Source organism: Chiloscyllium punctatum, chromosome 10 (genome assembly GCF_047496795.1).
Source record: "Chiloscyllium punctatum isolate Juve2018m chromosome 10, sChiPun1.3, whole genome shotgun sequence".
Lineage (NCBI taxonomy): Eukaryota > Metazoa > Chordata > Chondrichthyes > Orectolobiformes > Hemiscylliidae > Chiloscyllium > Chiloscyllium punctatum.
Genome location: NC_092748.1, coordinates 101,409,318 through 101,424,057, shown reverse-complemented (window position 1 = coordinate 101,424,057; position 14,740 = coordinate 101,409,318). Strand labels below are relative to the sequence as shown.

General features: G+C 50.9%; 1 protein-coding gene across 2 annotated transcripts in view; it reads left to right on the top strand.

Moving 5' to 3' along the window:
* The window catches only part of ptpn4a (protein tyrosine phosphatase non-receptor type 4a), a 355,125-nt gene that overhangs the window by 178,134 nt on the left and 162,251 nt on the right, over window positions 1-14,740 (top strand). For both annotated transcript variants that reach the window (XM_072579890.1, XM_072579891.1), the window contains exons 6-7: window positions 2,857-2,901; window positions 8,342-8,394. In XM_072579890.1, coding sequence (XP_072435991.1) covers window positions 2,857-2,901; window positions 8,342-8,394 — 98 coding nt within the window. The remainder of the gene's footprint in view (window positions 1-2,856; window positions 2,902-8,341; window positions 8,395-14,740) is intronic.

The window sequence follows — 14,740 nt, the reverse complement described above, 5'->3', positions numbered from 1 at the left end:
CATTAGACCCGATGAGTTTCAGACTTTGAGGGTCTTTGTTGAGGACTTCTACCCTACTGTATCCCACAGTGTAGTCCCCTCTGGTGGGCTTGTCCTGGCTGTGGAGCAAACATATTGAGGTCTTGTAGTGGCACCTGTGCAAGATGGTCTGAGGTTGTTGGGGATGGGCAAGAGCATGAAGCAATTTGGTAACAAAGATGCTAATTTTGAAATTGAGATGTTGCTTGACCAGGAGTCAACGTATATTTGTCAACACAGAATTTTGGCAAGTGGAGCTTTGTGCACGTCAGTACGTGGGCAGCAGAGTTCTGAAAAATCTCAAATCTGCAGAAGGAAAAATATAAGAGGGTAGACAAGAATGCTTTGGTGTAATCAAGTCTAGTGGTAGGAAGAGTAGGATTTCAGCAGACAATGTGATGCACCGGTAATGTCAGGGAAATAATGGCAGGGAAGTAAGTTATGTTAGTAATATTGCAGATATTTGTACGTAGGATTTTCAACTGTGAAATCTTTGCACTTGTGTTGTATAATCATCATTAATTTAAATTTGCAAAGTCTTGGATCTTAGCTAGTGAGATCAAAGAAATATACTGGACTGTAGATATCCAAGGAACAGGAATGTCAACATTTCAGGTGTAAGCCCTTAATTAGGAATGTTGGGGAGGGGGGGAAGGGGGCTGGGAAGGCAATAGGTAGATGCAGGTGGAGGGTGATTGTGATCGGTCAGTGGGAGGGTGGAGTGGATAGGTGGGAAGAAGATGGAAAGGTCATGAGGGCAATGCCGAGTTGGAGGGTTGGATCTGGGGTGAAGTGGGGGGAGGGAGGTTTGGAAATAGTGAAGTCTGTGTTGATGCTGTGTGGTTGAAGAGTCCTAAGGTGAAAGATGAGTGTTCTTCCTTCAGTCGGCTGGTGGCTTGGATTTGCCGGTTGAGGCGGCCCAGGACTTGCATGTCCTTGGTGGAGTGAGAGGTGGAGTTGAAGTGGTTATCCACTGGGTGGTGGGCTTGTTTGATGCTTGTGTCCAGAGATGTTCTCTGAAATGTTTGGCGTTACATCTCCACGATGTAGAGGAGACCACATTGAGAGAAACGGGCAGAGTAGTTGAGGTGCGTGGATGTGCAGATGTGAAAAGATCCTTTTGAGACCTTGTATGGAGGGGAGAGATGTGAGCGCAGGATTCACATGTTGTGTGGTAGCAAGGCAAGCGGCCGGGTCTGGAGGGTGGGCTGGTGGGGAATGAGGGAGTCACCGAGAGGATGGTCTTTGCAGAACGTAGATGGGGAGGGAAATATGTCTCTGGTGGTGGGGCCTGATTGTAGATTCAGAAATGGCAGAGGATAATGTGCTATATCCACATAATTGTGGAGTGAAAGGTAAGGACCAGGGGTGTTCTATCTTAGTTGCAGTTAGAGGAGTCAGGATCAAGGGCGAAGGTGCACAAAGTGGATGAGATGTGCTGAAGGGCATTGTTGATCACGTGGGAGGGGAAATTGCAGTCTTTGAAATAGGAGGCCATCTGGAATATCCTCAAATGGAATTGCTCCCCCGGGAGCGGATATGGCAGAGTAGGTGGGAGTAATGGAGGAGGGGTGAGAGGGAGTTTATTCCAGGTAGCTATGGGAGTCTCTGGGTTTGAAATAGATGTCCGTGTTGAGTCCATTGCCGGAGATCTGAACACTGACATCTATTTCAAACCAACCTCTTCGGCCACTGTATATAGTGAAGGAACTGAGTGTTGATCGGTTTAAAGGTTTTCTATGTTTGATCATGTTTTCACATGAAATGTAAATGCTTTTTCGAGACTATTTTTCTTGTGTATGTGCATGCTCTCATGGATGAACTAAGCACATCATTACAGATCTGTAAAACATCATTACAGATCATAATCATTTCCTGCATAATGCACTGCTCAAGGGTAGGGGAATGGGATTCAGTCAGTTTCAAAAGGCAATTGGGTAAAAGGAGATATATGCTAAGCTACAGAGAACGATTTGCGGAGTGGAACTAACTGAATTGTCAACCTAGCCACAGGATGCTCTCTGATTCTATGTCTACATGCTGTGCAAAGAGAAAGTGATAAGTTGTAACTGTTTGTGTATTGAGATGTATGAAATATTCTTTGAGATGCACAGAACCAGCTGGGAAGCTAGATTGTTTTCTTGTGAGGCTCATGTTTCAGAGGATTGATCAGGGGAAGAGGCCAGTGTTATTTAAAGTTTTAAAAAAAAGGAGTTATCTGATAACTGATGGTATGTATCCTTCTACTGCCGTTATTAAACCCCTGCTGTTTGGGCAAATACCTTAAAACAACACTTGTTAAGCTGGTGCTGTTTATAATTTGCTGACAGTTCTGGAGGGTATATGAAAGCTTTAGGAAAAATATTGTAATGGTTCATTGCAGTAGTGACAATGAGAAATTATAGTTTGACAAATAGTTCAAAATCAGGAAATTTAACACTAGGCCAGATGTTCTGGATCAACCTCGAGGATGTTTTCAAAATTCAATGAATTTGTAAATGACAAAGGAAACATTTTTGCCTAAGGTTTAGAATAATGTTAGTTTTAATAATTGGACCTGATATTTGGAAAGTTCCAGCAATTGTACAGACCTTTTAAAAATTAATTCAGTTGTTGTTACTTAGTTAATTTGGGTAAAAGAGCTAACTACCTTCAGGTATAATCAGATGAATGAATTAATTGTGATTGCAATTTATGTTTCTTGTGAATTTAAGCTGTCTACTAAATTTCTTCAAAGCTGAAGATAAACATGTTTATCATTACCTGTGGAAAATACTTCATTGTGTATTTTGCACTATGCTGTGTGGACTAAAATATGCATTTTTATTTCTTTTTAAGGTACCAATATTTTCTGCAACTTAAACAAGATATTCTTAGTGGAAGGTAAGCATCATTCTTGTATCTTATAAGATGTTATTTTAGCAAGCTGTGACCTAAAGAATAAACATGTTATAGGTGATAATTGCAGTATTTGAAGGCTATAAGGTGGACCAAATCTTTATCATTGTGATCTGGACACCACATATACATTGGAGCAATTATTTTGGTTTTGTCAGAAGGCTCCTTTATAAGGGTCTTCTCCTTTTGCTTTATATAAAAAAAATCCCATATTTTGTCCCAGATATTAAATCATTAATCTCAAGCACAGACTAGGCTGTCTTTCCTGTTTCTCCTGCTGCAACTATGTAAATCCTTTGAGACATTGTGCACTTCTCGGACAATCTTTAATTTTTACATTGTTGTTGTAGATCATAATCTCCTGTCGCAGGTGTTCTATTGTCAGCATTCTGTTATTCTACAGGGCTCCCATCAATAGTTGTGTAATTTGATTTGTTGTATATTGTGATGTAAGGTACGTTAAGTATGAACTGGATACATGTGGGTTTTGGTATGTAGGTATGAAAGGTTTAACGATTAACATGACACATTTCTGGAGCCACAGTTTTGTTTTCAATCAGTATGAAAGTATGTGTTCTTGCAGTGATAATGGGAATGTCTTTGCATCAGGACAGTTTTACAAGTGGACAGAATAAACATGGAAGAGCATTAGCTTGTTTTCAATTAGAAGAATCAGAATTTTGCTTACTTAAAGAAGAATCCCATAGGTTGCAAAGATTTTGGGTTAACTTCAGAGATCTGGTGGTAGTAATAAAAGAGTTTCTCCTGAAAAAAGAAGCAATAGCTGCAGAAAATAAGTTACTTCAGAGTAAGAGTTTAGTTTGAAACCTCCAGACCAGTAGTGTTTAGTTAGGTGTTAATCAAAGTTGGAAAAGCCGTTGTTCAATTGTGTGAATACTCAAGGAAGAGACTATCAAACTCTCAAGACTGACAACGGAGAGAAATCATCAAGATAAACCTTCAGATATGACAAAGAAGTGAACTCTGCTTGGAATACTAATAATGTGATGGGTTGGGATGAGTGGAATTGAATTTTTACTGTGTTTTGAAATTTCAAATGTGTACATTATATTTAATAGTTTATTCCATTTTATCATTTTGTTTGCGCAATAAACTTGTTTTGTTGTGTTGCGGGGAAATAATACATTGTTAAATAAAAAAACGATCTGTCAAGCTACGTTTCAGTCCGAGATCTGACCTGTCTGGTGATAACATCAGTTGGGATTATTACAATATACAGAGGAACTTCGATTATCCGAAATTCGGATTATCCGAACAAGATCACAAGGTTCTGATGCTTGGCTAAACTATGTTATCCAAACATTTGATGATCTGAGCATTTGATTATCCGACCAAAATACTACTCACCCATGTCGTTCGGATAGTCAAGGTTCCTCTGTATATTGATTTAGAATACTGTAATAGATTATGAGATATTAGATTGCTGATTTTATGGGAATTCTGTCATGGGAATTTAGAGCATTTTGATTGCTTTTCTGTACTATTGTAGAAAAAATGACAAACCATGACTGTTAGGGAACAGAATTCTACCTTTCTTTGGTTCAAGGCAGTTTGCTGAGCTCGGTTTGGGCTCTGCTCGGTTGGTCACTTAACACCTTGCTCATTTGCTGATTTATTTTTTATTGAAGTGTAAAAGCTAAGTGATTCACAGTTGGGTGGTGAGGCAGTGTGTGGTCTATTGATTCCCAGTGATCTGAAAATGGAGTCAACTGCTTGAGCAAATCAAAGGAAGACAAAGTTGGTGTTGCCTGATGAGTGCAAATATGTGTTTTCTTTTGTTTTCAGGTTAATATTTGAAGCTCAAGCGTAGGGTTGACAAGGCAGTTACAGTGATGAGAAAGTAGAAATTACATTGCAGAAAAAATGGCAAAAACTAATTGAAACTCTTTGTCACTTTCATTCACCGTTTTATTATTGATTCCTTTTCAAAAAAAAACTTCATTGTTAATGCAAGGTTTGTTAATAAAAATGCTCGTTGTGATTCTACAGTTGAAACCGATTTTAGAGTCGTCATGTCACGCAGCACGGAACAGATCCTTTGCTCCAGCTTGTCCATGCTAACCAGGTTTCCAAAACTAAATTAGTCCCATTTGGCCCATATCCCTCTATACTCTTCTTATTCATGGACCTGTCCAAATGTCTTTTAAATGTTCTAACTGTACCTGCAAATGCCACTTCCTCTAGCATCTCGTTCCAAATGCACACAACCCTCTATGAAAACATTACCCCTCAGCTCCCTTTTAAATCTTTCCCCTCTCACCTTAAACCTATGACCTCTTGTTTTGAACTCCCCTGCTCTGGGGGAAGAAAAACCTTTACTATGCACCTTACTGTTGCCCCTCATGCTTTTATAAACCTCTATATGGTCACCTCCCACCTCCGAAGCTCCAGGGAGAACAGCCCCAGCCTATTTAGCCTCTCCCTAAAGCTCAAATCCTCCAACCTTGGCAATATCCTTGTAAATCTTTTCTGAACCCTTTCAAGTTTCTTGACATCCCACCGATAAGAGGCAGACCAGAATTGCATATAATATTCCAACAGTGGCCTAACCAATGTCCTGTACAGCCACAAGATGACCTCCCAAATCCTATACTGAATGCTCTGACCAACAAGGGAAAGCATATCAAATGCAGACTTCACTGTCCTATCTCCCTGCGACTCTACTTTCAAGGAGCTATGAACCTATACTCCAAGGTCTCTTTGTTCAGCAACACTCCCTCTGACTTTACCATTAAGTGTATAAGTCCTGCTTTGATTTGCTTTTCCGTTGCAGCTTCTTACATTTATCTAAATTAAACTCCATCTGCCACTCCTCAGCCTATCTGGTCAAGATCCTGTTGTACTTTGAGCTTACCTTCTTCGATATCCATTACACCTCCATCTGCAAACTTACTAACAATACTTCCTGTGTCCACATCTAAATCATTTATATAAATGATTAACAGTAGTGGACCCAGCACTAATTTTTGTGGCACTCCAATGGTCATAGGCCTCCAGTCTGAAAAACAACCTTCCACCACCCTCCTCTGTCTTCTGCCTTTGAGCCAGTTCTGTATCCAAATGGCTAGTTCTCCCTGTCTTCCGTGATATCTAACCTTGCTAACCAGTCTCCCATGAGGAACATTGTCGAATGCCTCACTGAAGTCCATATACACCACATCCACCACTCTGCTGTCATCAATCCTCTTTGTTACTTCTTCAAAAAGTTCAATCAAGTTTGTGAGATATGATTTCCCACGCAAAAGCCATGTTGACTATCCTAAATCAGTCCTTGACTTCCCAAATGCTGTAAATTCTGTCCCTCAGGATTTCCTCCAGCAACTTGTCTACTACCGACATCAGGCTCAGGGGTCTGGAGTTCCATGGCTTTTTCTTGCCACCTTTTTAAAATAGTGGCACCACGTTAGCCAACTTCCAGTCTTCAGGCACTCAACCTGTGAGTATTGGTGGTATAAATTTCAGCGACGGACCCAGCAATCACTTCCCTAACTTCCCACAGAGTTTCAGCAGACACCTGATCAAGTCCTGGAGATGATCCACTTTTATGTGTTTTAAGGCATCCAGAACCACCACCTCTGTAATATGGACATTTTTCAAGATGTCACCATCTGTTCCCCACATTCTCTATCTTCCATGTCCTTCTCCACAGTAAACGCTAACGAAAAATACTCATTTGGTATCTTCCCCCATCTCTTGCGGTTCAACACATTGGCTGCCTTACTGATCTTTGGGGGACCCTATTCTCTCTCTAGTTATGCTTTTGTCCTTAAGGTGTTTATAACCACCCTTTGGATTCTCCTTAACCCTCTTTGCTTAAGGTATCTCATGTCCCCTTTTGCCCTCCTGATTTCTCTCTTAAGTTTACTCCTACTGCGTTTATACTCTTCTAAGGATTTGTTTGATCTATCTTGTCTATATCGGACATATGCTTCCTTCTTTTTCTTTACCAAAACCTCAATTTCTCTAGTCATCCAGCATTCCCTACATCTACAGACCTTGCCTTTCACCCTAACAGGAATATCGTGTCTCTGGACTCTTCGTTATCTCATTTCTGAAGGCTTCCCATTTTCCAGCCATCCCTTTACCTGCAAACATTCTCCTCCACCACCCACCCCCACCCCCCACCTCCCACCTCCCCAGTCAACTTTTGAAAGTTCTTGCCTCATACCGTCAAAATGGCCTTCCTCCAATTTGGAAGAGTATTACTATTCAAAGGTCTCCTGTCTTCACAGCTCGAACGCTGGTTTTGTTTGGATTGGTTTAAGATTACTCGAGTTATACTTGAGTTCTATTGAGTTTGAAGAGATTTAATCAAATGAAACCTGGCTGAATTACACTACTTGTGGTTCTGAGGGGGTAGGAGAGAAGAACGGTGAAGAGAAACTAAACAAACCTCTTCCCATAAAAACAAAGGAATTCTGATCAACTGTTTTTATTATTCATTTGTATCCAGTGGCAAGTTTGTTAGGTTATTGGGGGCAGCTAACTTGGCTAAAAGGGTAGGATTCCAAAGTGGGTGGGGTTGGGAACTGTTTAAGGCCACACTGAAGATGGCCTGAACAGAAAGAAGCATTGTCTGTGTGACCTCACTACTCAGCAGAGGTGCATTAATAGGGCATTGAATCACTGCTGATTTTAGAATTGAACTGATCAGAGTTCCTTCTGGTACAATAGTAATGGAATGCTGTTACAAGCATTGGAGCATAGTTATGTAAGGCTCCTTCGAGTATGATGACAGATATATCTGCAGAATTTCCAGATTACCGCAATAAAATGTGCTGGTCCCTGAGACAGCTTCTAATTGTAGAACCGCTACAGTGTGAAAGTAGTCTATTTAGCCCATCGAGTCCACAATGACCCTCCGAAGAGCAGTCCACCCAGACTCTCCCTCCTGTAACCCTGCATTTCCCATGGCTGATCCACCTAACCTACACAACCCTCGGCACTACGGCCAATACACCTAACCTGCACATCTTTGGACTGAGAGAGGAAACTGGAGCACCCAGAGAAAACCCATGCAGGCACAGAGAATGTGCAAATTCCATGGCAATCACCCAAAGCTGGAATTGAACCTAGGTCTCTGGCATGGTAAGACAGCAGTGCCAGCCATGGTGCTGCCCTTCTGTGATGAAGGCAAGGTGAATGTTTTGATGTGTTCTGAATTCTTCTCCTAATCCTCCAACCCCAATCCACTTCAACATTATTTTTACAACTAATGTCATTGAACTTTCCATCTCTTTAAACTCTGCAAAATATCTCTTAGCAAAAAATCTTGTGAAAAGGGGAAAAAATTTTGAACAGAACTTTAAAATTTTTGGAAACCTCTGGCCTAATCTAAGGATGTTCAAATGTCTAATTACTGTTAAGTACATAAGCACTATTTTTCAATTGTTCCTTTTTCTAGGTTGCCTTGTCCATACAACATTGCAGCCCTCCTGGCTTCTTACTCTGTTCAGTGTAAGTATATACTTATCACATTGGGTTCTTTGTGGAAGGCACTTTTACATTCTGCTGTTATAACTTCATTTTGGTCTTCATTTTTATTTTTTGTTCCATGGTAATAGCAGCTGTTTCCTGCCTCAGATCTTCTCTAACACTACATTGTCAACATCACTATTGAATAATTCATTCTCTTTCAACAACTGTACTCTGTAATCATTAGTCTGATCTGCTTTCACTTGCACATCTCACAAAGTAGGCCTTCTGTTGTATAGGTGGTATTCCTACTTGCATTGTTTGTTTTTGTTTATTTTATTTCTTCCTTTTCCCGATGTAAATACAATTTGGAAGCATGGAGTCACTGTGAATGCAAATGATTGTCTGGTGTTTTGATAGTAATTGCTGTTGTCTGACACTCTCTCACACTTCTGGTGTCTGTCTTGCTCTCTTTTCATGCAAACACTCCCCCACCTTGCTCATGCTCACCTCGCTCACTGTTGCCTTGCTCCCACATCTCGCCCAAGCGCCTACTCCCCCGCGTCTCGCCTGCACCCTCTCCCACTCTCCAGTCTCGCGCACTCTCTCAGCCCACTCCCCGTGCTCAATGCCCGCTCCCCTGGCTCACACGTGCAGTCCGCCTGCTTCCCCGTCTCGTCACCGACTCCACTGGCTCTCCGTTCATTCACCCATCTCTCCATGTGCACTGTTCGCTCACTCCACTGGCTTTCCACGCACGTTCTCTAGCCACACCCCTTGTCTTGCGGGCGCTCTATGCCTGTTCTGCTGTCTCTCTGCCCGCTCCCTATGCTCTCCACTGGCTCCCTAGGCTCTAGGTCTATGCTCTCTGCCCGTACCTCCGCGCGCGCACTCCATCCCCCCCCCCCCCCCCCCCCCCCCCCCCCCCCCCCCCCCCCCCCCCCCCCCCCCCCCCCCCCCCCCCCCCCCCCCCCCCTCCCCCCCCCCCCCCCCCCCCCCCCCCCCCCCCCCCCCCCCCCCCCCCCCCCCCCCTCCCCCCCCCCCCCCCCCCCCCCCCCCCCCCCCCCCGTCCCCCCCCCCCCCTCCGCGCACGCGCTCCCCCTGCTATGTCACACGCACTTTGTCGCTGTGTTTCTGTCTGTCTCTCTCTCTCTTGCTGTGTGTGTCTCTCTCTTTTTCTCTTTCTGTCTCTCTCTTACTCTCGCTGTATGTGTGTCTCTCTCTGCCGTGTCATTGTGTGTCTGTCTGTCCCTCTCTCGCTGTGTCTCTCTGTGTGTGTCTGTCTTATCCTGTTGCTGTGTCTCTCTCTCTCTCTCTCGCTGTGTCTCTCTCTCTCGCCGTGTCTCTCTCTATCGCTGTGTCTCTCTTTCTCTCTCTCGCTCTGTGTCTCTGTCTCTCCTGCTGTATGTGTCGCTCGCTAGCTGTGTCTCTCTCTCTCTCACTGTGCGTGTCTCTCTGTCTCCCCTGTTGTCTGTGTCTCTCTCTCACTGTCTGTCTCTCTCTCTCTCTCTTGCTGAGTGTGTGTGTCTCTCTCTCTCTCTCTTCCCCCCCCACCCCCTTCGCGCTCTCGCTATGTGTCTTTCTTGGACTCACTCTCGTACTGTTTGTGTCTGTTTCTCGCTGTGTGTGTATATCTCTCCATCTCTCCCTCTCTGCTGTGTGTGTCTGTCTGTCTCTCGCTCTGTGTATTTCTATCTCTCTTGCTCGCTGTGTCTCTCCTCTCTGTCACTCTGTGTGTGTGTCTTATCCTGTTCCCCTCTCTCTCTCTCATTCTTGCTATATGTTTGTCACTCTGTCTCTGTGAGTGTCTCTCATGCTGTGTGTGTTTCTATCTCTCCTCTTGCTGTGTGTATGTCTCGCTCTTGCTCTCTCGTGGCTGTGTGTCTGTCTTTCTCTCGCTGCCCCCCTCTCTCTCTCTCTCTCTCTCTCCCTCTCTCACTGTGTGTGTGTCAAGCTGTCTCTGTCTCACGCTGTGTGTTTCTCTCTTTTGCTGTCTCTCTCTGTCACTCTGACTATGCATGTCTCTGTGTGGCGCACGTTCCCGTTGTGTCGCGTGCTCTCGCGCTGTGTGTGTCCTGCCCTCGCTCTCGTGCTCTGTGGGTCCTGCCTTCCCCCTCGCGCTCTGTGGGTCCCGCCCTTGCCCTCGCCCTCGCGCTGTGTGGGTTGCGCCCTCGCCCTCTCCCCCTCTCGCTCGCTCTTTCTCTTGATCTCGCTCGCTCTTTCTCTCGCTCCCCCTCCCCCTCCCCCTCCCGCTCTTTCTTTCTCTTGCCCTCCCTCTCCCTCGCTCTCCCTCTCCCTCGCTCTCCCTCTCCCTCGCTCTCCCACTCCCTCGCTCTCTCTCCCCCTCCCGCTCTCCCCTCCCGCTCTCCCCTCCCGCTCTCCCCTCCCGCTCTCCCCTCCCGCTCTCCCCCTCCCGCTCTCCCCTCCCGCTCTCCCCTCCCGCTCTCCCCTCCCGCTCTCCCCTCCCGCTCTCCCCTCCCGCTCTCCCCACCCGCTCTCCCCACCCGCCTCTCCCCCTCGCGCATTCTCTCTCTCGCGCATTCTCTCTCTCGCGCATTCTCTCTCTCGCGCATTCTCTCTCTCGCGCATTCTCTCTCTCGCGCATTCTCTCTCTCGCGCATTCTCTCTCTCGCGCATTCTCTCTCTTCCTCGCACTTTAGCGCTCTCTCTGGCATTCTCACTCTCTCTCGCGTACGCCCCTTCTCTCTCGTGCGCGTGCCCCCCCCCCTTGCGCGTGCCCCCCCCTTGCGCGCACGCCCCTCCCTCCCTCTCTCTCTCTCTCTCTCTCTCTCTCTCTCTCGCGCCCACCCTCTCTCTCTCGTGCACCCACCCTCTCTTTCTCGCGCGCCCCCCCCCTCTTTCTCGTGCGCCCCCCCCTCTCTCTCGCACCTCACCCCCCCCCCGATCTCTCCCTCTCGGGCTCGCTCACTCTCCCTCGCGCTCTTTCTAGCGCTCTCTCTGCGGCTCTCACTTTCTCACGCTCTCTCTCTCGCACACTTGCGCTCTCTCTCTCGTGCTTTCTCGCGTGCTCGCTCTCTCGCGCTCTTGCTCTCTCTAGCTCTCGTGCTTTCTCTCACTCTTGCGCTGTCTCGCGCCCTCTCGATCTCTCTCTCTCTCTGGTGCTAGCTCTCGTGCTTGCTCGCTCTTGCGCGCGCCCTCTTTCTCTCGTGCCCTCTTTCTCTCGTGCCCTCTTTCTCTCGCGCCCTCTTTCTCTCGCGCCCTCTTTCTCTCGCGCCCTCTTTCTCTCGCCCCCTCTTTCTCTCGCCCCCTCTTTCTCTCGCCCCCTCTTTCTCTCGCCCCCTCTTTCTCTCGCCCCCTCTTTCTCTCGCCCCCTCTTTCTCTCGCCCCCTCTTTCTCTCGCCCCCTCTTTCTCTCGCCCCCTCTTTCTCTCGCCCCCTCGCCCCCTCGCCCCCTCGCCCTCTCGCCCCCTCGCCCTCTCGCCCTCTCGCCCCCTCGCCCTCTTTCTCGCCCTCGCCCTCTCTCGCGCCCTCGCCCTCGCCCTCGCCCTCTCCCGCTCGCCCTCTCCCGCTCGCCCTCTCCCGCTCGCCCTCTCCCGCTCGCCCTCTCCCGCTCGCCCTCTCCCCGCTCGCCCTCTCCCGCTCGCCCTCTCCCGCTCGCCCTCTCCCGCTCGCCCTCTCCCGCTCGCCCTCTCCCGCTCGCCCTCTCGCGCTCGCCCTCTCCCGCTCCCGCTCGCCCTCTCCCGCTCCCGCTCGCCCTCTCCCGCTCCCCGCTCGCCCTCTCCCGCTCCCCGCTCGCCCTCTCCCGCTCCCGCTCGCCCCTCGCCCTCTCCCGCTCGCCCTCCCCCGCTCGCGCGCGCGCTCTCCCCGCTCGAGCTCTCTCTCGCGCATTCTCGAGCTCTCTCTCGCGCATTCTCGTGCTCTCTCTCGCGCATTCTCGTGCTCTCTCTCGCGCATTCTCGAGCTCTCTCTCGCGCATTCTCGAGCTCTCTCTCGCGCATTCTCGAGCTCTCTCTCGCGCATTCTCGAGCTCTCTCTCGCGCTCTCTCTGGCGTTCTCACTCTGTCTCGCATGCGCCCCTTCTCTCTCGTGGGCACGCCCTCCCCCCTTGCGCTTGCCCCTCCCCCCTCGCACGCACGCCCCCCCCCCTCTCTCTCTCTCTCTCTCTCTCTCTCTCTCTCTCATGTGCCCCCCCTCACTCTCTCGCGCGCCTCCCCACTCTCGTGCGCCCCCCCCTCTCTCTCGTGCGCACCCCCCTCTCTCTCGCGCCTCACCCCCCCACCAATGTCTCCCTCTCGGGCTCGCTCTCTCTCGCTCACGCTCTCTCTGCGGCTCTCACTTTCTCGCGCTCTCTCTCTCGTGCTTTCTCGCGTGCTCGCTCTCTCGCGCTCTTGCTCTCTCTAGCTCTCGTGCTTTCTCTCACTCTTGCGCTGTCTCGCGCCCTCTCGATCTCTCTCTCTGGTGCTAGCTTTCGTGCTTGCTCGCTCTTGCGCGCGCCCTCTTTCTCTTGCGCCCGCTCTCTCTTGCGCGCCCGCGCTCTCTCGCGGGCGCCCCCGCTCTCTCTCGCGGGCGCCCCCCTCTCTCGCGCGCTCTCCCCCCCCCCCCCCCCTCGCGCGCGCTCTCCCCCCCCTCTCGCGCGCGCTCTCCCCCCCTCTCTCGCGCGCGCTCTCCCCCCCCTCTCTCGCGCGCGCTCTCCCCCCCTCTCTCGCGCGCGCTCTCCCCCCCCCCTCTCTCGCGTGCGCGCTCCCCCCCTCTCTCGCGCGCGCTCTCCCCCCCCTCTCTCGCGCGCGCGCTCATGCTATTGCGCTGTCTTGTGCTCTCTCGCACTCTATCATGCGCTGTCACGCTCTTGCGCTCTAGCTCTCTCTCGCGCTCTGTCTCTCTCATGTGTGCACTCTTCCTCACGTGCTCGTCTCACGCTCTCTTGCGTGCTCTCGCTCTCGCGCTCTATCGTGCTCTCTATCGCGTGCTTTCTCACTCTATTGCGCTCTCTTGCTCTCGCGCTCTATTGTGCGCTCTCTCACGCTATTGCGCTCTCCCCTGCCGCTCTCTCCCCTGCCGCTCTCTCCCCTGCCGCTCTCTCCCCTGCCGCTCTCTCCCCTGCCGCTCTCTCCCCTGCCGCTCTCTCCCCTGCCGCTCTCTCCCCTGCCGCTCTCCCTCTCCCTTTCTCTTCATCTCGCGCTCTTTCTCTCCCTCTCGCGCTCGCTCTCTCTCCCTCTCGCGCTCGCTCTCTCTCCCTCTCGCGCTCGCTCTCTCTCCCTCTCGCGCTCGCTCTCTCTCCCTCTCGCGCTCGCTCTCTCTCCCTCTCGCGCTCGCTCTCTCTCCCTCTCGCGCTCGCTCTCGCGCATTCTCGAGCTCTCTCTCGTGCAGTCTCACTCCTCGCGCATGCTCGAGCTCTCTCTCGCGCATTCTCTCTCTCGCGCATTCTCGAGCTCTCTCTTGCGCATTCTCTCTCTCGCGCATTCTCTCTCTCTCGAGCTCTCTCTTCCGCGCTCTTTTCGCTCTTAGCGCTCTCTCTGGCGTTCTCACTCTCTCTCGCGTGCGCCCCTTCTCTCTCGTGGGCGCCCCCCCCCCCTTGTGCGCGCACGCCCCCCCCCTATCTCTCCCTCTCTTTCTCGCGCGCCCACCCCCTCTTTCTCGCACGCCCCCCCCCTCTATCTCTCGCGCGCTCCCCCCTCTCTTGTGCGCCCCCCCTCTCTCTCGTGCCTCACCCCCCACCAATCTCTCCCTCTCGGGCTCGCTCACGCTCTCTCTGCGGCTCTCACTTTCTCGCGCTCTCTCTCTCGTGCTTTCTCGCGTGCTCGCTCTCTCGCGCTCTTACTCTCTCTAGCTCTCGTGCTTTCTCTCACTCTTGCGCTGTCTCTCGCCCTCCTCGATCTCTCTCTCTGGTGCTAGCTTTCGTGCTTGCTCGCTCTTGCGCGCGCCCGCTCTCTCTCGCGCGCCCGCGCTCTCTCTCGCGGGCCCCCCCCCTCTCGCGCGCAGGCCCCCCCTCTCTCTCGCGCGCTCTCCCCCCCTCTCTCTCGCGCGCTCTCCCCCCCCTCTCTCGCGCGCGCTCTCCCCCCCCCCTCTCTCGCGCGCGCTCTCCCCCCCCCTCTCTCGCGCGCGCTCTCTCCCCCCTCTCTCGCGCGCGCTTCCCCCCCCCCCTCGCGCGCTCTCCCCCCCCCCTCTCTCGCGCGCGCTCTCTCCCCCCCCCATCTCGCGCGCTCTCTCCCCCCCCATCTCGCGCGCGCTCTCCCCCCCCTCTCGCGCGCGCTCTCCCCCCCTCTCTCGCGTGCGCTCTCCCCCCCCTCTCTCGCGCGCGCGCTCCCCCCCTCTCTCGCGCGCGCGCTCCCCCCCCTCTCTCGCGCGCGCGCTCCCCCCCTCTCTCGCGCGCGCGCTCCCCCCCCTCCTCTCGCGCGCGCGCTCCCCTCCTCTCTCGTGCTCTCTCTCAT